Below are 23568 nucleotides of genomic sequence, written 5' to 3'. Positions count from 1 at the left end.
GTCCCTAAGCACATCACACACAGATCTTCCTCTGCAGTGTCCCTAAGTACATCACACACTTACATGGTGTACAGTGTGGCGGGAACGGTCCTTCTCCCTGCTTTTATTTTGAGGGACCCCTGAACCCCAGGCATAAGGCTTTTGTAATTTAAATTTTAATTATCTATGTGATCCAGCATCATGTTGGAACTCTACTAGTATTTACTTATCTGAATCAGGTTGCTAGTTAGTGATACAAGGTTTTATTATAAATCTAAGAGCCATAGTGTTCAGGTTATTTTGAAGCAAATAGTTGTTTGTCATAGGGCAAAGGTAGAGAGTCTACAGTGACAAAGGGGGAAAGCAAGAACTAACCAATTGTGTCAATAAAATCTGCAACCTGCCAACTTGTAAAAAGTGTGTCTTATACCCTGTCGGTGTACATCAGAAGACAGTGTATGCCATAGCGTACAGATAATCGGGAAAGCTCCCTAGAACGCTTACGTCAACTAGAAGGTAGCTGGAAGAACAGAAGATGTTTTCCTGAGATGGATAACCACAGTGTGTCTGGGGTGACCTGCTACGTGCATATTGCTGTCGTCATCAGCCACCTATCACTTCAAAAAGTCACACTGGATGATAACTTTCCTTAGGAGTCCATAGTGATCCTTGGCTGGAAGTGAGAGCGACTTGGGTGATGCTGAAAGTTGGTCATTTCTCTGTTCTTAGGCTAGAGGACAGTGTGGCCTACTCTGACCACCTTTAACTCAAGCAGTTACAACCCAGGGCCCTTTCTGTTGGCGGGGACCCGGGCTTGGAGCAATTCCATGTGTGGATTGGCCTTCCCTTCTGTGTGATGGGAAACTGTGTCCTTCCCTACCTCATCGCAGGGGAATGGAGCCTTCATGAACCCATGTTGTTCTTTTTTTTTTTTTTTCTGTCCATGCTGGCAATGACCGATCTCATCTTGTCCACAGCTGCTGTGCCTAAAACACTCAGTATCTTTTGGATGGGGGCTTGAGAAATCACACTCCCAGGCTGCCTCACACAAATGTTCTTCCTCCACTATAGCTTTGTCCTGGACTCAGCCATTCTGATGGCCATGGCATTTGATGGCTATGTGGCCATCTGCTCGCCCTGGAGATATGCTACCATCTTGACTCCCAGGACTATTATCAAGATTGTTGTGGGCATCTCATTTCGAAGCTTCTGTATCATCTTGCCAGTTGTATTTTTGGTAACACGCTTACCTTTATGCAGGACACGCATCATCACCCACACCTACTGCGAACACATTGGTGTGGTCCGGCTGGCCTGCGCAGACATCTCCATCAACATCTGGTGTGGATTTTGTGTCCCATCATGACCGTCATCTCAGATGTGGTCCTCATTGCTGTGTCCTACACCCTCATCCTAGGTGCTGTTTTTCATCTACCCTCCAGAGATGCACGCCAGAAAGCCTTGGGCACCTCTGGCTCCCACGTCTGTGTCATCCTCATGTTTTACACACCTGCCTTTTTCTCCATCCTTGCTCATCACTTTGGACACAATGTCTCCCTCACATTCCACATCGTGTTCGCCAATCTCTACATTGTTATTCCACCGGCAATGAACCCTACTGGCTATGGAGTGAAAACCAAGCAGAGATAAGGTCATTCTTTTATTTTCTGCCAAGAGCACAGAAGGTTGATCTCCTGATCGGCAGAAAAGGCAGGAAAATCTCACCTCGGATATACCTTTAGGAAGAATGACACAGTGTGGCAGAAGCAAAAGAGAATTCTGTTTAAGGCAAGAACTGCTTGAAGATGCTTTGTATGCCAGGGCGGACTCTGCGACATGTAGTCTTACACATAAGAGAACCCTCAAGAGCTTCTTTTGTTGTGTGATGTGCCACTGGCAGAGGAGAAAGTGATGAGGACAGAGTAGAATTAACCTAAATGAAACTTGCCCTCCCACTGGGACATTCTGTTCCTCCCCTTTCCTCAGATAGTTACCTTATGACTTTGTTTTATTTTGAGATAAGCACCCTTACTCTGCAGCCCAAGTTTGCCTGGAACTCACTAGTGGAATAGGGTGGCCTCCACTGGGAGGTAGTTCCCTTGCGACTGCAGTCCTGAATCACCACACCTCACCTGAGAGAATGATTTTAATTTCATGATGGCGTTTTTATACATAAACGGCATTATGCTTTGTGCTCAGTTGTTTCTTGCTCCTGTTTTCCTCCCACCTTTACTGAGTTCCCCATTTCCCCCAGAAAGTACCTTTTTTTTCTTATCACATCTATTCACATCTATATTTCATTTCCACATTGGAAAAAGAGGTCTTAAGTGGGGGAGTTATGGGAAGAAAAGAAGATAGTAGAATATATGTGATGTGAAAGCAGATTAGTCACTGTGGGGAGAAGGAGGAACAGCAGGAGGAGAATGGGGGAGTGGAGAGGGGAAGAGGGAGATCAACAGAAAGCATGTATGGAAAGTCACAGTAAAACCCCAGTTACTTTGTATTTTAATTAAGAAAGGAAGAATACTCAGGATGATCTTTTCTAGTTCTGACCATTTCCTTGCAAATTTCATGATTTCCTTGTTTTTAATAGCTGAGTAGTATTCTATTGTGTAAATGTACCACCATTTCTGTATCCATTTTTTTTTTAATTAAGGCACATCTGGGTTGTTTCCAGATTCTGGCTATAATGAATAGAGTTCCTATAAACATGGTTGAGCAAATGTCTGTGTATAGTTGAACATATGTTGGATATATGCCTAGGAGTGGTATGGCTGGATCTTGAGGAAGCGCTATTCCTAATTGTCTCAGAAAGCTCCAGATTGATTTCTAAAGAGGTTGTAAGGCAATCCAGAAACAGAAAGACACACATGGTATATACTCTCTCATAAGTGGATATGAGTCATATAATATAGGATAAACATACTAAAATCTATAGTCCTAAAGAAGCTAAATGACAAGGAGGACCCTAGGAAAGATGTTCAATCCTCATTCAGAAGGACAAACATGTTACACATTTGAAGCAGCCGTAAACAGGGAACAGGACAGGAGCCCACCATAGACAGCTTCTGAAAGACTCTACGATCTAGGTATCAAAGCAGATATATATAACCAAACTCTGGGCAGTGTGCAGGGAATCTTATGAAAGAAGGGGGAGATGAAAGACATGGAGGGGACAGGAGCTCCACAAAGAGAGCAACAGAGCCAAAAAATCTGGGCACAAGGATCTTTTCTGAGACTGATACTCCAACTAAGGACCATGCATGGAGATAACCCAGAACAGCTGCACAGAGGTAGCCCATGGCAGCTCAGTGTCCAAGTGGGTTCCCTAGTAATGAGAGCAGGGGCTGTGTCTGACATGAACTCAGTGGCTGGCTTTTTGATCACCTTCCCCTGAGGGGTTAGCAGCCTTACCAGGCCACAGAGGAAGACAAAGCACTCAGTCCTGATGAGACATAATAGGCTAGGGTCAGATGGAAGGGGTGGAGGACCTCCCTTACCAGTGGACTGGGGGCAGTGCATGGGAGGGGGCTACAGCTGGGATACAAAGTAATAAATTGTAACAAGAAAAAAACTGAGCCCTAGGGGCCTTGAAGAGAATGATAGATAACCCAGCCAAGGACAATGCATGGAGAGGACCTAAAACCCCAGTTCAGATATAGCTCATAGGCTTAGTCTCCCAAGTTGGGTCCTTAGTAAGGACATCAGGGGCTGTCTCTGGCATGAACTCAGTGGCTGGCTCTCTGGTCACCTCCCCCTTGGTGGTGCAGCCTTGCCAGGCCACAGAGGAAGACAGTGCAGCCAGTCCTGATGAGACCTGATAGGCTAGGGTCAAAGAGAAGAGGAGAAGGACCTCCCCTATTTAGTGGACTGGGGGAGATGTATGGGGGAGAGTAGGGAGGGTGGGAATGGGAGGAAATGAGGGAGGGGGCCACAGCTGGGATACAAATGGAATAAATTGTAATAAATGATAATAACAAAGAAAAAAGAATACTAAAGGAATTAAGTCAGTAGCTTAATTCTATCCAAATACTATAAAAAGACCATGGAAAAGAATAAAATACACAGGTAACCCTCCTCCAGCTCTCAACAAAAACAACAACAACAATGAAAACACTCTGGGGCAAGGAGGGGCACATTCTGGGGGCCTCCATCACCCAGATCTCATCTGAAGAGAGGATCTATACCTTGAAGTGATTTTCTGAGGTTCTTAGCAAGGAGGTCATTAATGAAGACCTGGCATAAAATCGTGGTGACATTCTCACTGAGCCCAGAATCATGAAAATAGACCAAGGATGGGAAAAATACAAGTTGCAGCTTTTCTGTACATTGCCTGGAAGCTTTTCTATTTCTATACATTTCAGGGTGTAATGTATATTGCTCTATATACATATATTATGAAATGATTAAATCAATGGAATTGACAGATCTATCTCCTCCTTATTTATTTGCAGCAGGGAGACTTTTAGATCTGTCTTTTAAAAACAAGTTTGAAGTACACAATGTGTCATTTTCACAACCCAGTCTAATCAGCATGAGGTCGCCAGGACCTAGTTTTAAATATCTAGCCTCTATAGACTTTGGTTTCCAAGTCATGTCTCCCTGTTCACTGCCCTGCCACTCCAGCCTCTGGTACCCACCTTCCACTCTAGGTGTATTTGAAGTCTAGTCCCATCATACTCCAGGAGGTTTCTGCTTTCTCTGCTAGGCTGCTAAAAGCATTCACAGGTGGGAGAAAAATTTTTCTAGCAGGTTTTTTTTTTTTTTTTTTTTTTTTTTTTCTGGTAACTCTCATCTTGCTGAGAACATGGATTAGCTAAGAGCTGATATTTTAAAAGCTTTCTGAGGATTCAATAAATAAATAGATTCTGAGTTAAGATAACTTGAAAGGACCTACTCTATTAATCTTGGTAGGAAATGAAACCCATGATTATTCACCGACACGCACGAATGGCTTTCATGAAAGACTAATGGAGTTATAAAACAAAACAAAAGAGAGAAGGGGCCATTGTATGCGCTGTCCTGTCTTCCTCCTCCCACTCGCTGTCTCTGCCCAAATGGCTGCTGTTGTTTTTCTATCTTCCTTCCCGAGAGAATGCACATTAATATAACTCTGTGGCCTCTGTCAGTAATCCTATGAGCCAAGATTCTTATATGCTATCTTTCTTTTTAAAACAATGTAATTAACTAAATTACTTTTATTACTTGACAGTTTTATAAAAAGTATTTTGATCATATTTATCCCCTTCCCAGCCCCTCCATGTCCATCCACCTTCCCTTCTCACTTAAACCCAACTTTGTGTTTTTTTTTTCTTTTTAAAGTCATCAAGTCCAGTTTGTGCTGCCCGTATAATACTGGATGTGTGGCCATTTGCTGGAGCCTGGATCTGTTAGGGACCACGCCGTTAAAGAAAACTGACCTTCTCCCAGAAGCCATTGGCTTCCCTGGGAGTGTTGGCTTTCTGACCTCTGAGGGTCAATTCTAAAGGAGAGTTTGGGTTTGCAGGTTGTATTAGCCGCTCTGCCAGTGTCTACATGGTTGTCATGGCTACTCTTCAGATCCATCAAGCTGAAAACTGTAACTGTAACCCTCTTCTTCACTGTTTATTACAGGAGAAAAAGGCCCAACTCCTCTTCCTGTAAGTTCAGACTTATAGCCCTACTCATCCATGGCTGTCTGTGGCGTGGCAGGTTTCAAACTGTCTGTGTCACCAACAGATCATGGCTGAAAATCTATGTTGTTTTGCACTGAAAGAAAATAATTATACACAAACCAGGTGACTTTTCCCACTATAAATTGTCCTATCCTGTATATTTTTTCACGTGTGAACTTTTCAGCTATACACTTGTATTGGTTATTTTTCTTGTTACCCGACCTATAAATGCACACACAAAATATCATTATAACTGTGAACTGAAACCAAGTACGAACTTGGTTCGCTGCAGTGACAATAAGAGCCATCAAGTTGTTCAAAATGGGGAACTGTACAATGTTCGGGGAGAAGGAAGCGGTGTGAACAGTAATGCCGGTGTTGGTGTGTAAGGGCCTCTCATGTAGGCCTAGCTGGCACTGAGGTAGGCAGGGTTTGCCTTCAAGCTCCTCTTGTCGAGCCACACAACCTTTTGTAGTGTATCTGCTGTGCCAGTTCAGGTGCGTTGAAGGCACTTGTAGGACGCTTCACACGTTACCTTAGAAGTCACAGCCACTTTTTTTGGGGGGGGGGTGGTGGAGACGAACAATCTTCATCACACCAAGAAAACACTAAGCTTGGAGGCACAGGTGTGGAGAGTACTCAAGGCTGCATAACAGTGAATTTTATTTGGAAGTTTGGTCTGGAAGAAAGACATTTAGGCTGTTTCTATCAGAATATCTAGTCTCTTTACAGAGCTTGAGGGATGGAAGCAGTCTCTAAGAACATTAATAACTTCCCAACGACAACTGCCTTTACTATATGTCTAGTGTAAAGAGAATGTCTTCCTGGCTTTGTTGCTCTCACTTGCAATGGATCTTTGGGGACCTGTTGGGCCAGTTTCCATTTCTCCCTAGGTTCTGGGTATGTCAGGCATGTAAATCTGGGACCCAGGGAAGTCCACAGAGATAGCTCAGATCTCTACTAAGTCCTCACTACCACTGCACAGCTGAGACCTCAGGCCTGCAGGGGCTTGGGGCTCATTGCCCCTGAGAGGTGCACACAGGGGCAGTCTATAAACCCCATCTGCTCACACCTGCTTTCTCTCAGCTTGCCCTAGAAGAGTCTTTGGAGTTGCTGAGATTCTTGGTGCCCTGTCATCTGCATGAGCTGGAGAAGCAAGACCCGAGGCAGAAATTGGTGGGTAGAAACAAGATCCCTTTTCCTCATCTTTAATGCAGTTTCCACAGCATAGAGGTGAGAAATCCATGTCCCATGAGGAGTAGCCCTTCATCAGCCAAGACCACTCAGATCCCGGACACTATCTGAAAACTCTTGTAACAAAGCCCCCATTATAACCTCTCCATGGATTTCTTCCACATTGAGCTCAACATGGAAGGTCAGAAGTAATGAAGCAGGTTGTTCAGACTTTAGTTTTTCTTTTCACAGAACCAGAGGAGGGTAGGTTGAGTAAGCTTCCATTGCAACGCGCCCTGTACGTACTCCTCGACCCTCTGTGCTGAGCTTCCTGCTCTGCAAGGGCCACTATGCCCTCACCTTTGGGTATCTGGTACAAAGCATTGTCATTCTTGCCCTGTCTCATTATTTTGTGTCAGAATGGTAAGGCAAGGTGGCACTTGAGGGCAGTGTTCCGTGGTTCTCATTTTGAGGAATGTCTTTTTTTGATCTAATCAAATCTTTTATTCTCCCTTTGAGTCAACTGAACAAATAAGTGTGCACTCGTTAGGCTGCTCACAGTTTTAGCGTTAGTCTCCAGCTCGCGTTCTGTGTTTTGTTTTTCAGGTGTATGGAGAGATGGTCCGTCCGGCGTGCACACCAAGTACAGTAGAAAGGCTCTCTGAAGGATAGATTTAAGGAGTAGCAAAAGTACGGCTGCTACGACAATCACGCTTAATGTATGCCGAGTATTTGCTACATTACAGGCACTGTTGAGCCCTATAAAATTATATAATTTTTGATTTGTGGTTTGTTTAGTTTCCTTGCTTTGCAGTGGCTTGAAACTAGGGTCTCATACAAGCGAGGTGAGGGCTTTACCACTGAGCTATATCCCTAGTCCTTTAGATTTGTACCCCCCCCCCTTACAAAACACCTGCAGAGTAGATGCACTTATGATTATCCTCATTTTAGAAACAAGGAAACGAGGACAGAGAGGAGCTAAGGACCTTGTGTGAATCACAGATTTGGTGTGGCAGAAGTAGGAAATGCACCTAAACAACGTGGCTTCGTAGCCTGCTCTGAGTTTTGTCATTGCGCCAACATGAGAACAGGAACAGGAGAAATATAATTTGGCGTCATAGTTCCATCCGTACTTCTTCCAAAATCAGCTGAGGACCCACAATGGGATCAAATCATGGCTCCAAGTTAATTGATTCTCCCCATAAAGAAAAAAGACTGAACAGAGTGTTTTTTTTTTTCCTTTTACACTTCCACTCTGTCTTCTGTGCATCTGGTGTCTGGTGCTCTTCTGCTCAGGGCCGTTGGCCTTGGCCTTAAAGCCTCTCATTCCACTCTGTCTTCTGTGCATCTGGTGTCTGGTGCTCTTCTGCTCAGGGCCGTTGGCCTTGGCCTTAAAGCCTCTCAGGCAGGAGTTGGTTCACCTCAAAGGAAAAGCCGAAGAGGTGGTGATGACCTCATGGTATCTGGGGGCAGTGGAGGCTAGGGCAAACCTTGGATCCTAGCTGTCTAGTGAGCCACTCGTGTCCCCTGGGCTGCTGTTGTTAAAGCAAGCCCATGTGAGTCAGATCAGAGACACCTTCTGGAAAGGGATACACAGACAGGTAGACATTCAGAATCTAAGCAAGTGGTGCGGTGGCTTCCACCAAAGGGAAACCGCTGTCCTGAGAGGAAGGGAGCTAGGGATGGCGGAGGAGGAACAGTCTTGGACTGGATCTGGAGAATCTCATGTGGCCCCAGCTCTGTGACTGTAGCCTTTCTGTACAGGCATTTTTCTGATCGCAGCAAGCAGCCCAGGTGACCTGTCAGCAGTCCTGTCTTCACCAGGGAGACGCAGCTGGACTCCGTGCCACAGCCCAGCGCCAGTCTGGTTCTGGGGGCTAAGGGAGAATAGAATACTGCTACTTCTCCCTCTGCATGCCCCTTGCTAAACAGTACCGAGATGCTGAGGTTCTCATGTGGGGTGAGAGGACAAAGCGGCAGAGAGGGAGAAGTGTGCAGTGATGCCTGCAGGGAGTCGGGACGAGGCCGAGAAAAGGCTAGAGCAGCGGTTCTCAACCTGTGGGTCGCAGCCTCCTTGGCGGGTCGAATGACCCTTTCACAAGGGCCGCCTCAGACCACCAGACAACACAGATATCCAGTTATGAAGCAGCAACAGAATAATCTTATGGTTGGGGGGGGGTTCACCACACCATATTTTAAAGGGTCACAGCATCGGGAAGGTTGAGAACCACTGGGCTACAGGATTCGAGGAGCATGCCAGCTTTCATCTCTCCATCTTCACTTAGTATGTGGAGGGAATTGGAAGAAGTGTGTGCTGTGGTTACAAACAGACCAAAGCAGTTGTCCTTGGAAAGGTGCCAACAGGATGTGTGCCGGGAGAGCCTTCATCCTGAGCACAGGACTTATTAAGGGGCCCTCGCTTGGGTATAGGGTATGCTTACCCTGTGGTTTGGGGACAGGCATTCCCACTACTGAGGCGTTGATGTCTTAGGTTCCTTGTGTCTGCTTTGTAAGAGGTCCAAGCAGGGTGTTCTCGGTGTCCAGAGGACTCTGTGGGGCCCAATGGTAAGGAGATAGGTCTGGGCCCCATGACTTGGCAAAGCAACTCCTTCCAGAAGCAGCTCAGGTTCCTAATCAGTGACCACCATATGGTGATGTCTAGTGTGGATTTTAACCTCTCTGCTCTGGGAGGCTGTGTGGATAAGTGAGCACCCCAGAAGTAGCTCTGCTAAACTTGCCAGTTCTACTTGCTAAAATGTTCTCTGGTCATCTGCCCCTGGTTCCTCAGTCCACAGCTTAACAGTCTAACAGAGCGGGTTAGAGACCAGATTCCACCTTCCAGGAACTGAATGACAAAACTGTGGGCTTCAGGTAGAGCGCAAAAAACCCTCTATTCTACTGCAGCTCTTTCCTCCAGGCTTTTTTTGGGTGGTGGTGGTGGTGGTGGTGGTGGTGTGTTTGAGTGTGTGTGTGTGTGTGTGTGTATGCATACACATGCCTGGTGTGCTGGTGTTGGTATCTGAGGTAGCCGAGGGTGACTTTGAACCCACAGTTTTCCTGCCTCAGCCCCAGAAGTGCTGGAATCACATGATTGTACTATCATTCCTGACTCAGGTTTATCCAGCACTCAGGAAGCAGAGGCAGAGGCAGGTAGATCTCTGTGAGTGTGAGGCTGGCCAGAGCTAAATAGAGACTCTTTTCCCTCTCCCTCCCCCGACTCTGTCTTTCACATACATGCACGCACGCACGCACGCACGCGCACACACACATGCATGCACCTCTGCCCTCCCTCCAGTACCACCATCTGAATTTCACCACCATTTCCACTGTTACGGAGACACCCAGCCTCAGTTCCTCCCACTGCTATCCCAGACCTGATGATCTTCATCCCTACTGGGCCCCAGATTTCTCCAAAATGATTCCGTAGAATCCACAGTATCTTCTCACAGAAAAAGGACAGACAACAGAAACCACAAAGTTTTTTTTGAGGAGTCTCAGATGTCTACACTGATCAAAGAAAATACTACATTCCACAAAGTCAGGTACTTTGAGCTACGGTGGGCCAGAACTAGTGGAGGAGGTGTTATAGGTGTCGGGGAAACATCCTTTACACAGGGGGAGGGATGGAACATTTGGGAGAGTGGATATGAACTTAATACACTGTGAGAGAAGAAGGGTCATGACCAGGAGCTGAGGTGCGTGGTGCTTAGCAGACTCAAACCCGAACTCTTCTTACAGCCTGTGTGACTAGGCATCTGTTGGCCTCCCAGATCCCAAACTCTTTGACCCGTCATGTGGGAACACTAACAACCACACAATGCTGTTGGGAAACCCGCTGCTTGGCACAGCACCCTGTGGTATAGCGATCAGAAAATGCTCCATCAACTTACTCCTTCCCTTCTGTAACCCTAACCTCACCCAAATCTCAGTGGAACCACAGCTGCTGCTCACAGGCCGCCTTTCTTCTCTGCAGGGACAGAGCGGCGTGGGAGCAGAAGATGGGGATGGACCCTGCACTGCTCACCCGCAATCAGACACTTCCTGGCCCTGGGCCCTTTGTCCTGCTGGGTGTGCCAGGGCTTGAGGGCCTGCATGCCTGGCTTTCTGTGCCTGTGTGCCTGCTGTATCTGGCATCTGTGGTTGGAAATACCCTTCTCCTGGTGCTAGTGGCAGTTGACAAAACCCTCCAGGCTCCCATGTACCAGCTTCTGGGGCTTCTGGCAGCTGCTGACTTGATTCTGGCCACATCCACAGTGCCAAAAGCTCTAGCTGTGCTCTGGGGCTTGTCAGAAGAAATCTCCTTTGGGGGTTGTTTAGCCCAGCTCTTTGTTGCTCATGTGGCCTTCATTGCTGAGTCCTCGGTGCTGCTGGCCATGGCAGTGGACCGCTACGTGGCCATCTGCCAGCCTCTACGTTACAGGGCTTTGCTGAGCCAGCGTGTGGTAGGTATGGTGGCTATAGCAGCTGTGGCTCGAGGTGCCTGTGTCATGGCTCCCCCTGTGGTCCTTCTCCAGAGGCTCCCTTACTGTGGGCATCGGGCCTTGCCTCACACTTACTGTGAGCATATGGGCGTGGCTCGTCTAGCATGTGGCGACACACGCCCCAACATCTGGTACGGACTGGCCACCACACTGCTCTCCCCAGTGCTGGACCTAGGGCTCATAGGTGCTTCCTATGCCCTCCTACTCCGTGCTGTCTGTCGCCTGCCATCCCTCGGTGCCCGCCACAAGGCCTTGAGCACATGTGGGGCCCACGCTGGTGTCATTGCTCTCTTCTACACACCTGCCCTCTTTTCCTTCCTGGCTCACCGTTTTGGCCGCCGCACAGTTCCCGGCCACATCCACATCCTATTGGCAAATCTCTACGTGGTAGTCCCTCCAGCACTTAATCCTGTGGTGTATGGAGTACGCACACAGCAGATCGCTCAGAGAGTCAGGCACATGCTTCAAAGAGTGAGAAAAGTGGGCACTGACAGTCAAGACAAACCACGGGCTCTATCGGGGTGAACCCAAGTGTTGACATCTTCTTGCAGCACTTCTTATTCCACACATGTAGGACCTCTCCCTACCTGCACAGCGTGATCCGGTGGTGAGTCAGCAATGTAGCGGAGTTTGGGCTCTTTTGTGACACACAAGGAGGCCCAAGACACATCGATGGGACTATAATCTCTCTTCATCACTTTACACAGATTCAGACTGGGCTGTGTGAGAACCTTTGTGAGGTATCTGACATCAAGCAGGAATTTCATGTCTTCCAAAGGGATGAAGACAGGAGGACCTGGAGAAATAGTACAGTGTGGATAAAGACACAGAGCCTGGAAACTGGCTTCTGATCTGGTGGTTAATTCCTTGGGCTCCGGAAAGCTGGGGAGCGGACAATGGTGGGGTTGGCGCTTGCTTAGCATAGTTGCTATGACATGGGGAGACAGCCACAGCTCGTGCTGTCATGCTTCCTGCCCTGGCTGCTCTCTTACTCATCCTTCTGTCCATCTGTTCTCTAAAACATGGGTCTGGTGACACCCACTTGGGCCCTGGTTACATACGTTTCTATATCACGTGCACATTTGGTTTTAGGACCAACACCCTAGATAGGCAGAAGTTATCTTCTCAATTTTCATGTTTCCTGGATGACAGGATGCAGGACTCAGTGGAGAATGAATCTCTGGTTTTGAGTGGGGAGCAAGACAGTGACATCTGTGAATCAGGATAACCTGATATGTGACCTCACAGAAAAGATTTCCCAATATTGTAATATAATGTAATTCTCTAGAGTTATATCTACCTCAGTCTATGAAGTCTTTTGAGAATGAGGAATGGAGATTTACGCGGCTTGTAAAACCAGTTGTACAGTGTAGATAGAATCTCAAAGGATGAATGAGTAGTGAGAGGGCCATGGCGGAGTGTCCACAGAATCTGAAACTGGCCACTGTGAGAAGCAGGGAAGCAGCGGGTTGGATAGCCAGCGTTTATAGACACCGACCTTCTCAACAAAAATGGAATGATAAATCCTTCATGGAAGCTTTCTAGTGAAATCTAGCATCTCCCAGGGAGATTCTACATTGCTTGAGTAATTACAAACTCAAGTAATAAGACTGAGGGAGGAGAGACATAGAGATATTTAAGTTAGTCAATAGTGAGAGCTCTGAGCTGTGATCTCCTGTCCAGGCTTTAGGAACCAAACTCTTCTATAGGAATATCTACCAGAGAACTTGAGGCTCGGTAGCCTCCTGTTGTTGGCAGCATGGAGGCTTCTTAGAACACAGACAGCAGAGGCTGTGGACATCCCGCATAGGGGGATTTAGGAGAGCATTTGGAGGTGAAGTAGAACGGAAATGTTTAGAGTACCCAGGATAGTGGAGGAGGCAGACTGCTGAGGATGAGGGAAGGTTTGTAATAGGGCAACATAGTGCAGTGTTTGCTTAAGCAATCCCCGAGGGGCACACTTTGGCTCTCACCCAGAGGACATGGTTAAGTGGCTAAGTAAATGGCGTCTGTCCTTAGATTGAACAGGTTAGGTTGCATTTCCTTCTAGAACCTTCCTCCCCTGAGCGTTGAGGAAAAGATCATAATCCCCTTTGAAAGGGGCCCATCCAGGGCCCCTCCAGATGTCTCAGGTTTGCTTTAATCTATTTGTGTAGGAGACCTTGGCAAGGCAAGGACAGATCTCTGTTTGGGATGGATGAGGACAATCCTGTTTTCATAGAGGAACCCCCCTTCCACCCACCTTTGAAGTCAAAGGCATGTCTCGCACCCTTCAAGATCCTCCACATATCTTAGCCGTTTTGATGTTGAAATCTTTGTCCCCTCCTACTGAGACTACTCATTTGCACTGGAGATAAAAGTTGAGTGGGAGCCCTAGGGACTTACCTCTTATGTACAGTTGGATCAAGATGCAGTCTGGCTCAGCTCTTTTGGCCTCCCTTCTGCTGCTGGCCCTGGTGCTTCCAGGACAGCTTCAGGTACAGGCAAAGGGTAAACCTATCATGTAGGAGAGAGATGGTTCTATGTTTGGGGCTGGCCTCTTGTTCTATTCTCGTTTTTTTCAAGAATTCGTAGGTCCTTGGCAAGAGTGAAGTAGAGAGACGTGGAGGAAGAGAAATGATGGTGTGACAGCATTTTGCCCTAATTTTTCCTTGGGGAGTATGGGCATAGAAAGAGGGGGGAGGCACACTCGGGCCGTACACCCTACTGTTACTAGTCCTTGTTTTCCACCAACTCAGTGCGCGTTCCTCCTCTTATAAGGATGCTGGTGATATGAGTGTCCAGCCCAGGGCATTATAGATTTAGTGGCTTTATTTTAGTTTCTGACTGAATCTAAAACCGATTGCGATTGAGTTTCAGGCTGGAGCCAGAACCAGAATAAACTATGGGTGTCAGAGCTCAAAAATATATAGGGGAGGGTAAAGCTCAGAGATGCACAGAGGCCATTTGTTTAGACAAGTCTATAAAAAAATGCCAGCTGGCACCACAGGCCTAGTCTAAAAGTATACGAGGGAGTTTTCAATCTAGTGCTAGCTTATTCAGCTTCAAAACAGAAGTGGGAAAGAACTAAAGAACTGTAATCACACATCTAATCAGCTCTATTATAAGCAGGCACACATGACTTGAAATGCTCTGTATCATATATCTCTATCAATCATCTATATTCTATGTCATCTATCCCATCTATCTATCATTTATCTATCCATCTATCATCTGTTCACTTACCTGATCTATCTTAAAGTAAAACACTAGGGAAAATTCCACAACTTTTATCACTGTCCCCCTGAGGGTACTGACATACAGAGAGGTAACGTATGCAATTTTGAAAGGAAAATAAAAAGTGTAGCTCTAGACTCAGTGGATTTGAACTGGATCTGAGCAAGTCATGTTATGCAAGGGTAACATGTCTCCTCGCCTTAGAGCATCTGCACTCTTGCTCTGGTTCTTTGAGGCAAGGGAGCTCCCCACTTCCCTCACCTTCTTGGCTTTTGCTGACCCGCCCCATCACGGTGTAGAGATGTGTAGCTGCCTTTGATTTAAGAGCAAAAGATCTGGAATAAATGTCAAAATTTGGAGAAGCATGCAGCCTTGTCAGTTATTAATTACATGATGTTGTAAGATTCCTTTAGTGTCGGATACTAGCGACTTTTCTAACTGCAGTGCGCGATCACTGCTCACCTCTTGCTGTGTTCTTGTGAGCGTTAATTAGATCTGATCCAGAGCTGAGTGCCTCCTGATGCTTCCCTTGATGACTAGGAACTCTCTGTCCTTGGAAGAGAAATGGGGATAATGCTACTATTAAATAAGGTGATAGACATAGGTGCTTTGTAAGTTCATAATCTCTGGATGTGAATGGATGGGAAGAGTCAGGCTCCCTGACATTTAGGGAAACTTTACACCTGTCATTTCCTGCCCAGGCCGAGCAGTATGCACATGCCACTGAAGATGAAGGCATCCACACTCTAGAACGGAGTCCCATGCTGGAGTCCAGGAATCCTGGTGTCCCTGCGTCCCCGTATGACAACCCAGCCTTCAACCTGCTACACCTGGGGCTGGAAGGCGCACAGGAGTTGGCAGCTCAGCTTAAGGCCAAGGGAGGTGTCAGTGGGGCCGCGGACCTCCTCCACCAACTCCAGAACCAGGTGTGTAGCTAGATTCAAGAGCCCTCTGTTTCTCACATCCTCCTGTCTTTGAAAAAGTGTATATATTTGACACTTTCCAAAATCTCTTCTTTCTGGAGAAGAGTGTGAGTTGAGCGTGAGAACCCCTTGTATCAGCATTCCTGGGATCTCACTCTCTCAGGTGACTAACATCAGTCTGACCCTGAAGCTTCTGGCTGACTCTGACCACCAAAGCTTCCGTGCCCTCCAAGAGGAGGTGGACATCCTTGAGCGCCAACTGAGTGAGTGCGAGAGGGAGAAGGAACAGGAACAGTCTTCCAGACACCCTGGTCCACCCCTGGCCTCTGGTGAGTTCACAGACTGATTTTGTTTCTCCAGTGACTGGGCCAAAAGCATGATTGCTCTAGTAGACTGAGGGACTAAGGGGAAACCAGTAAAGACCTTGATAAGGAATAAATCTTCAATATCCTGCTCATGCCAAGACTGGTATCTTCTCATGGACCTACTTACGGATGCAGCCGTTCATGCTCCTCATAGCCGGGCACATGCATTCATCTCTTCATGCAGAATCAGTCTACTCAGGATTAGGTGCGCACTTGCATGAGCAACTCTCAAGCACATGGGTGCTAGTTATGCTCCATGCCGTGCCTTGTATCCAGCCCGTGTCTTGCCTGCTCTCCCTTGTAGGTTCCTGCGCTCATGGAGGCCTGCAGAAAGTGGGCAGACCCCTTGTGCTGAAGCTCAATTGGAGGGGTTTATCATACAAGGCGGGTGCCTGGGGCCGTGACTCCGCACCCAATCCGGCTTCTTTCCTTTACTGGGTGGCTCCTCTTCGTTCTGATGGCAGGTGGGTTCTAGATGACAACTTTTCTGTGTCTGCATCCATTCCACATGCACTTTCACCTGGCCCTGACAGGTTTCTTAGCCCTAGTACAGATTTTTTACCTCTGTCTTATGTTTGCTGCTGGGCCAGCCAGTGTAGCCTAGACCTGGAAGATCTCTACCCAATACTTCCTTTGGAGCATACATGGTCCCTTCTATTCTAAAGGAATTTTTTTTTTCTGTTTCTGTTTTTGTTTTTGAGACAGGGTTTCTCTGTGTAGCCCTGGCTGTTCTGGAATTCACTATGTACACCTGGCTGGCCTCGGACTCAGAGATCTGGGAGTAAAGGCGTGCGCCACCACTGCCTGGCTACTCCGAAGCTTTTAATATTGACATGAACCAAAGTCTTATCCCAGTTCAAAGACAAACTCTTATATAACACAGCATTAGAGTCCCAATTTTCTGCTTAGACCTTGAGACCTGCAGTGAAGCTGTAGTGATAATGACTGTTAACACTGCCTTTATGCTAAAAGACTTCAGATGAATGAACCGTTCTTAGCCATCTATAACTCGAGGATAATTAGGTAAATGATAAAACTTCATGGAGTTCCTGGGAAAGAATGAATCACTGCAGTGGGCGCTGACAAGCATTTGTTAGTTAGATGAATGGCTACATGAATCAGTGAGCGGGGTATGTGTGTGTGTGGGCTCTTCAATGATGCCTCAGCTGCCTAGGAAGGTGGGTGCAACTCGCCCTGCCTAAAGCCAGAGTGTGTGGAGTTTGCTGCAGTCAGTCAGTGTGTGTGGAAGTGTGGTATGGACCTAACTGAGCAGCAGGTCATGGGAGAGAGATAATTGTGGGTGGAACCAACTCTTATGAGCCCCACCTGAAGCTTTTATCAAGAAGATTAGCATTAGTCCTAATCATGCTCCTCAACTTCAGTCAGTGTGTAGCCTGTGAGATACACCAGACAGCCTTTGCCCTGGTTACTTCCAAGATGCTAATTGATAGTTTAGAGCTTACTGCTCACTGTTAAGACATGAGAATCCTTATAACTTAATGATTTTATTGAACCTAACTCTGGAATCATAGTCTATTTGCATCTGACTGTCCAGTGGCACGTGGCTCAGCCTTGGTTCAGGAGCTGTCCACAAAGAATGCATCACCAACTATTTGTTGATTGCTCTTTACGATAAACACTGCACTAAATTTATTGCTTTCATCACCTAGGTCAGTTTTCATAATCAGTGAAGTCTATTCTTTTGTTATTCCTGTCAGGTTTCACTTATAAGCTCTACGACTCTGAAGAAAGAACCTAAACTTTCTGAGACTTAGCCCTATAATCTTTGAGGGCAAAATTTACCTCATATAATGTTTTCAGTATAATTTAATGAGATTATGCACTTATGTGGCCAGCAGCCATCATAGCTGTTGCTTTTTAAAATGGCTAATCATTTTGACACAGTGTATAGTAAGTAAAAGATGGAATAAAAATGCCATTTGACTTCAAAGCCCCTGCTCTTAATTGACACATGAGGCTTCCCAGTTGTATGTTTTTGTGTGTGAGAATTTCATATATTAAGTACAGTGTATTTCCATCATGTCCACCCTCCCTGCCTGACTCATCTGTAACTCTTCCTGTGTGCCCCACATGTCTACCTTTAAAATTTATGTTCTCTTCTGTAGTTACACACACACACACACACACACACACAGGCACACACACACTTTTCTAATGGTCCGATTAGTGTTTCCCATGTGTACACATGTGCATGTGTAATGTGTAGATTGCCTGGGCAATCTGCTGCGGATTTGTCCCCCGAAGAAAACAGGCTCTCCTTCCCTACACAGCTGTGGACTGCTTGCAGCTCTCCATCGGGGGCTGTGACCTCAGAAGCCTTCCCCGTATCTACGATGGGATGATTATTGGTCTAATGTAGGTGACCATATTATTGTGACTTCATTGGTACAATGCTCCTGTCATATCCAGAAGACACAGCAGAACTCGCGTTCCTTTGACTGTTACGTTTAATCTCTCCATCTCCTCCTCTATGTTCCCTGAGGCATGAGTGTAGGGGTTGTGTTACAGATGTCCCATTTGGGGATGAGCGACTGTTTTCATAGTAATATACTACCCTGCTTACTGCTGCCGCTGAATGGTTCTAATGTTGGTGGCTTTGGCCTAGGTACTTTGACTACTATTGGCTGTACAGATCCTTCGGTGACCTGGTACTGCTGAAGCACTATGAGCAGTGGAAGATGGGATATGGTGATGGCAGTGGCAACACCGTGTACAAGAACTTCATGTACTTTAACTACTACGGCACAAGAGACATGGCCAAGGTGGACCTCTCCTCCAACACCCTGGTCTTGCGACGCTCATTGCCTGGTGCCACTTACAACAACCGCTTCTCATATGCCGGTGTGCCTTGGACGGACTTAGATTTTGCTGGTGATGAGAAGGGGCTTTGGGTGCTCTATGCCACAGAGGAGAGCAAGGGTAATCTGGTTGTAAGTCGCCTCAATGACAGCACCCTAGAAGTTGAGCAGACGTGGCTGACTAGCCAGTATAAGCCCGCTCTTTCAGGGGCCTTCATGGCCTGTGGGGTGCTCTACGCTTTACGCTCACTGAGCACTCGTCAAGAGGAGATCTTTTATGCTTATGACACAACCACTGGGCAGGAACACCACCTCAGCATCTTGTTGGACAAGATGCTGGAAACACTGCACGGCATCAATTACTGCCCTTGGGACCACAAGCTCTATGTTTATAATGATGGATTCTTAATAACTTATGACCTCATCTTCCAGACACTAAAGCAAAAGCTGCCAAGCTCTCCCATTAAAAGGCCTTCTGGGGTTCCAGCTCCATCCAACCCTACCAAGTCCCTCCAGGTCAGGAGATTCCTATACTCACCAGGGCACTAGTGGAATCATGTTGTCTTCCTTACCTCTAGAAGGACAACTCCCTTAATAACCATCTGCCTATGATTGAGGTATACTGATGAAGTCTGTTTTGTATGTAATTAAATTTGAGTCAACACATTAAGGTGATGATAGTGGCCTGCAAGGATTTCATTAAGAAACAAAATACATTATTAGCTAGATAGAAGTTGGGAGGGCAGCTAAGTGCTGAATCATGTGTTTAGCATGTAGCAAGACCTAGAGTCAATCCTTACTTAGCACAGCAGGTGGGAAGAAAATTCAGCATTCAGTCCTTAGCACTGAATAACAACATCAACAAAATTGGCTGGAGAAATGTTACCCTTTTTTTCTGATGCATGGGTGTCATGTTTAAAAACTTACCCTTGTAGAACCTAGAATTCTAGGATAATGAGACCTTTAGTTGAGTGCATCTGATTCCAGTATAGAAGACAACTGGTATTGGGAGTGAGGTACAGAAGGTCCCTGTCACACCTCCACTCCTAAAGGGTTCTTCAGAGGAGGAAATCAGAATCTTGGTCTGAAGGTAAATTCTTCACTGCCCTCAAACAATCTCAATTTTGTGTAGAATTGAAAGAGGCACTTAAGGCTGCCTCTGTTCTAGGATGTTCTAGAAACTGAGGTAGTCAGGATTAGTAGCTTGGGATGTGGACTGGACTGTGGCTCAAGACATTCTCAATAAAGACTTCTTGGTGTGATTGCAGAAAATCTCCTAGCGTGTCTTTCTTTCCCCCCCTACAACACACTGATAACATGCAGTTTAAAGCTCTCTGGGTGTCCCCTTCTCTGGGTAATTGTATAAACACAGCTTCCCAAGCTGTTCTAGTCACAGAGAATGCATGCCCTTTCCTTGTGTGTATATTCACAAACATAGATCCTGAACATGTGCTATATATATATATATATATATATATATATATATATATATATATATATACACAAAATTCTACATTTAAGTATTCATGTAGATATCTTAGCATATCCAGTAATAATTCCAGAGCTTTCTAACAAAACAATCAAATACGAATTCCAGTAACCCGGGTGCTGGGAATCTTCGCTCTCCACTGGAGGAGCCTGCCTCCCTGAGGAAATGAATTGCTAACCACTTTCCTTGTTGCCGCTCGATGCTGGGACATGCTCTCCTTGGTGTTTTCACTTAAAACTGAGCAAAGACCTTGAAATCACTCAGAAAGTCTGTTATTATGGTACATATAGAGACCAAACCACATGTAAATTATGTGAATGAAGCGTGCTGTAGACAGCAACACACTTACTCACCTCATAGAAAGCCTCCGTGGCTAGTCCCACCCCTACCCCCAGGGAAGAAAAGTCTCCCCCTACTAAGTGGGCACATTCTCACCTAAGTCTGGAATCCAGTCTAACCTCAGAGGTGAAATGTGACTTCCATTTTCACATAATATCTTCACTTTTTTCCATCTTCCTTTCTTTAAAAATATTATTCTATTTAGGTAATTTAATTTTTGAGACAAGGCCTCACAGTGTAGTACCGGCTGGCCTGGAACTCACTGTGTAGACCAGGCTCTCCATGGAGATCTGCCTGCGTCTGCTTCCAGAGGGCTGGGGTTGAAGGTGTGTCCCATCAAATCTGGTCTCCATTGTCCTTTCTAATGGTCACTTTGTCAAGATCATTAGCAAAATTAACAAATCCTTCCTGTGATACAGACTCCATTTTTAATCGCCAGAATGATGTTTTTAATGGTTTCAACACTTTATACACTAAGACTAATCATTCTGAAGAGGGACTTACACACACTATAAAAAGCACATATTCCATATCTGTTTTATTGCTACTGTTACTAGTATTATTTACTAGGAAATTTTATCCCCACTTTTGAAAAACTGTCCTATTTTGTTTTATTACAAAGAGAGGCATCTCCACTCTCCCAAATTTATTCATCCCCATTTCATCATGACATATTGTGAGGCTTAAGTTGACATCATAATATTTCTTTTCTGAACAGGCCATGCTCTTGGGGGTGGGGCAGCTGTGAAGGGTCATCAACACTTAGTCCACCTTGTGCCAAGTATGAGTCAGTAGCCACGCCAGGCCTCAGCTGGGCCACATCTGGAGACTCGGGGTGAGGGCACAACATCGCATAATACTGGCTTCAGCCCATTCATGCTTTTGCAGGGCATCAAGAAAGACTAACCTATGACCTCAGAGCACAACACCTGTGTCGAAGGCCAACAGGAACATTTGTCTGCCCTCACCTCTCTAACTCTGCTTCTGCCTGCTCCTCACCAGCCTACTCACTAAGGTCTATGCCGCATATCATCTCTAGAACATCTAGGATGCCTCAGAGCAGGTGTCATGTAGGTGTGCCTGAACATGGGAATGTCTTCCCAGGTGCCGTTCAAGTGATTGTGAAGACACCAGACATCCAGAGCATCTTCACGGTAGCTAATGACGCCTCAGTGAAGCAATTCAAGGAGAGGCTGTCTGCTCACTTTAACTGCCAGCTAGAACAACTGGAACTGGTGTTCATGGGCTGCCTTCTCAGAGACCATGACACACTGAGCCAGAGGGGCATCAGAGATGGCCATACCATCTACGTGGTCATCAAGTCCAAGCATGGCTCCAGATCCCTGGCTCACCCTTTCCGGAACCTGTTAACCAACAGTCCCTGCCATCAAGACAGAAGCACCAAAGGAAATAGCAGTAGGGTGTTCCCATCTGCAGGCATGAGTCAGACTAAAGTGGAATCACCCCTTCTCATGAAGTCTGATGCACCCAACGTGGGTACTCAAAACCCAGATGTGGAGAGTCCAGAGCACATTGCACAGATGTTGGAGAACATTTGTGTCCAGACACTGTTGTCCAATATGGGTCAGCTGAATTCAGAATACCCAGATATACAAGAACTGATACAGCACAACCCAGGAGCCTCCCTTCTCCTCGACAATTCTGAGATCCTCGGCCAGACTCTAGAGCTGGCCAGGCACCTTGCCATCATCCGAGAGATAATGCAGATACAGCGGCCAGCACAGAACTTTGAGCATCCACTGAACCCACAGCCATACCTGGGCTTAGAGATGATTCCAAATGAGGCTTATGGCCTGGGCCAGAGCTATAATTTCAATGACCAAATGTTCAGTGGCATGCATGATCTTTTAGGGGACAACTCTTTTACAACTCTTCTGGCTGGACAAGTAGTAGAACAAGTCCAGACTCCTTTCCTATCTCCATCGCCATCTGAGGAACAATGGGACCAATTCCCTACTGCCCACGTCACTTATGCTAATTCTTGTGGATTACCATCTACCAACCCAACACATGCTACTCCAAACAATGTTAGCCATGCTTCCGGGGGAACTCCAGCCACAGCTGCCACCATGGGCCAAAGCCATGTCTGCGCTGTTCAGCAGCCAGCTGGGATTCCAGCCTTGTCCAGCATAGCAGTCACCAAGGAGCTTCAGGAAGATGGTAAGGGTACCACCACCTCTTTAGGTAGCTCAGACCAAGGTGTAGAAGATCTCCAGCAGTCCGATGAGCAGACCATCACTCAGATCACAGGAGGCATGATCCGGTTGCTCAGGAACCACCCATTCATTGCAGCGCAGATGCTGCTGCTCATGAATATGCCCCAACTTAATGAGCAGTGGAGGCAGCAACCTCCTACAGCCTTGCAGCCATTACAGCTTTCCGAGTTGCTCTCAGCCCTAGCCAACCCTAAAGCATCACAAGCAATATTACAAATTGAACACGGTCTGCAGCTCTTGGCTACAGAGGCTCCTGTTCTTTTGCCCTGCATTGAATCTTACCTATGGAGTCTAGGTTGGTTTCCTCCTTCCAGCTGTAGCTACCCTGATCCAATGCCCTGGGCCTGGAATGTGCCAGACACAGCTGAGCCTCAGTGGCCTGAATGCTGCCACAAACCTGGAACAGTCCTTCAGAGATTACAGCCCTTGTCTGGAGACTCTTCCCAATCCCAACAAGCTCCCGAAGTTCATTTCAGGAAACAGATGGAATGTCTCCAGGCCATGGGATTTGTGAATTATCCTGCCAATCTACAAGCTCTCATAGCTACTGATGGTGACATGAATGCTGCTATTCAGAAACTCAAGAGACCTCAGGGACTCTAACCATTATTTCTCCCCATCAACTTTATATCATGCTGACCCATTTAACCACTCACCTGCTTTTCGTACCTTTTTTGGTGCTTCCAACCTGGAGAGGTCCTGGAACAGGAGAAATCAATCAATTCTTGCTCAACTGAATACTAGATCACTGGTCATGGCTAGAAGATCTGTCAATAAAATGGCTACACTTATTTGCCTTCATCTGAGGCTTCCCTTGGTTTCATTGTTGTTGTTGTTGAGACAGGGACATTTATGTAGACCAAGATGGCCCTCGACCTGTGACAGTGCATTTG

At 46.4% G+C, this 23568-nt stretch overlaps 3 protein-coding genes and 1 pseudogene across 3 annotated transcripts; all 4 read left to right on the top strand.

Moving 5' to 3' along the window:
• The window catches only part of LOC129688743 (olfactory receptor 52H1-like), a 4106-nt pseudogene extending 2477 nt beyond the window's left edge, over positions 1-1629 (top strand).
• Positions 1630-10804: 9175 nt separating this feature from the next.
• LOC129688742 (olfactory receptor 52D1-like) lies at positions 10805-11812 on the top strand. The gene has a single exon (XM_055623705.1). The coding sequence runs from the start codon at positions 10805-10807 to the stop codon at positions 11810-11812; it is 1008 nt and encodes a 335-aa protein (XP_055479680.1).
• Positions 11813-13695: 1883 nt separating this feature from the next.
• On the top strand, positions 13696-19205 carry LOC129688741 (olfactomedin-4-like). The gene is given in 6 exon segments (XM_055623703.1): positions 13696-13764; positions 15205-15429; positions 15590-15755; positions 16096-16255; positions 18418-19116; positions 19118-19205. Coding segments are annotated over 6 exon segments (1407 nt in total).
• A 2252-nt stretch (positions 19206-21457) lies between these two features.
• Ubqlnl (ubiquilin like) lies at positions 21458-23278 on the top strand. Its single transcript, XM_055623702.1, has one exon. The coding sequence runs from the start codon at positions 21458-21460 to the stop codon at positions 23276-23278; it is 1821 nt and encodes a 606-aa protein (XP_055479677.1).
• Positions 23279-23568: the final 290 nt, after the last annotated feature.

Source organism: Psammomys obesus, unplaced genomic scaffold (genome assembly GCF_907164565.1).
Source record: "Psammomys obesus unplaced genomic scaffold, mPsaObe1.curated_primary_1811, whole genome shotgun sequence".
Lineage (NCBI taxonomy): Eukaryota > Metazoa > Chordata > Mammalia > Rodentia > Muridae > Psammomys > Psammomys obesus.
This window is presented reverse-complemented; position numbering and strand designations above follow the sequence as displayed.

Bases quoted from the DNA above. Each gene is read 5' to 3' on its own strand.
- Ubqlnl (XM_055623702.1), top strand. From the start codon at position 21,458: ATGCCGCATATCATCTCTAGAACATCTAGGATGCCTCAGAGCAGGTGT.
- LOC129688742 (XM_055623705.1), top strand. From the start codon at position 10,805: ATGGGGATGGACCCTGCACTGCTCACCCGCAATCAGACACTTCCTGGC.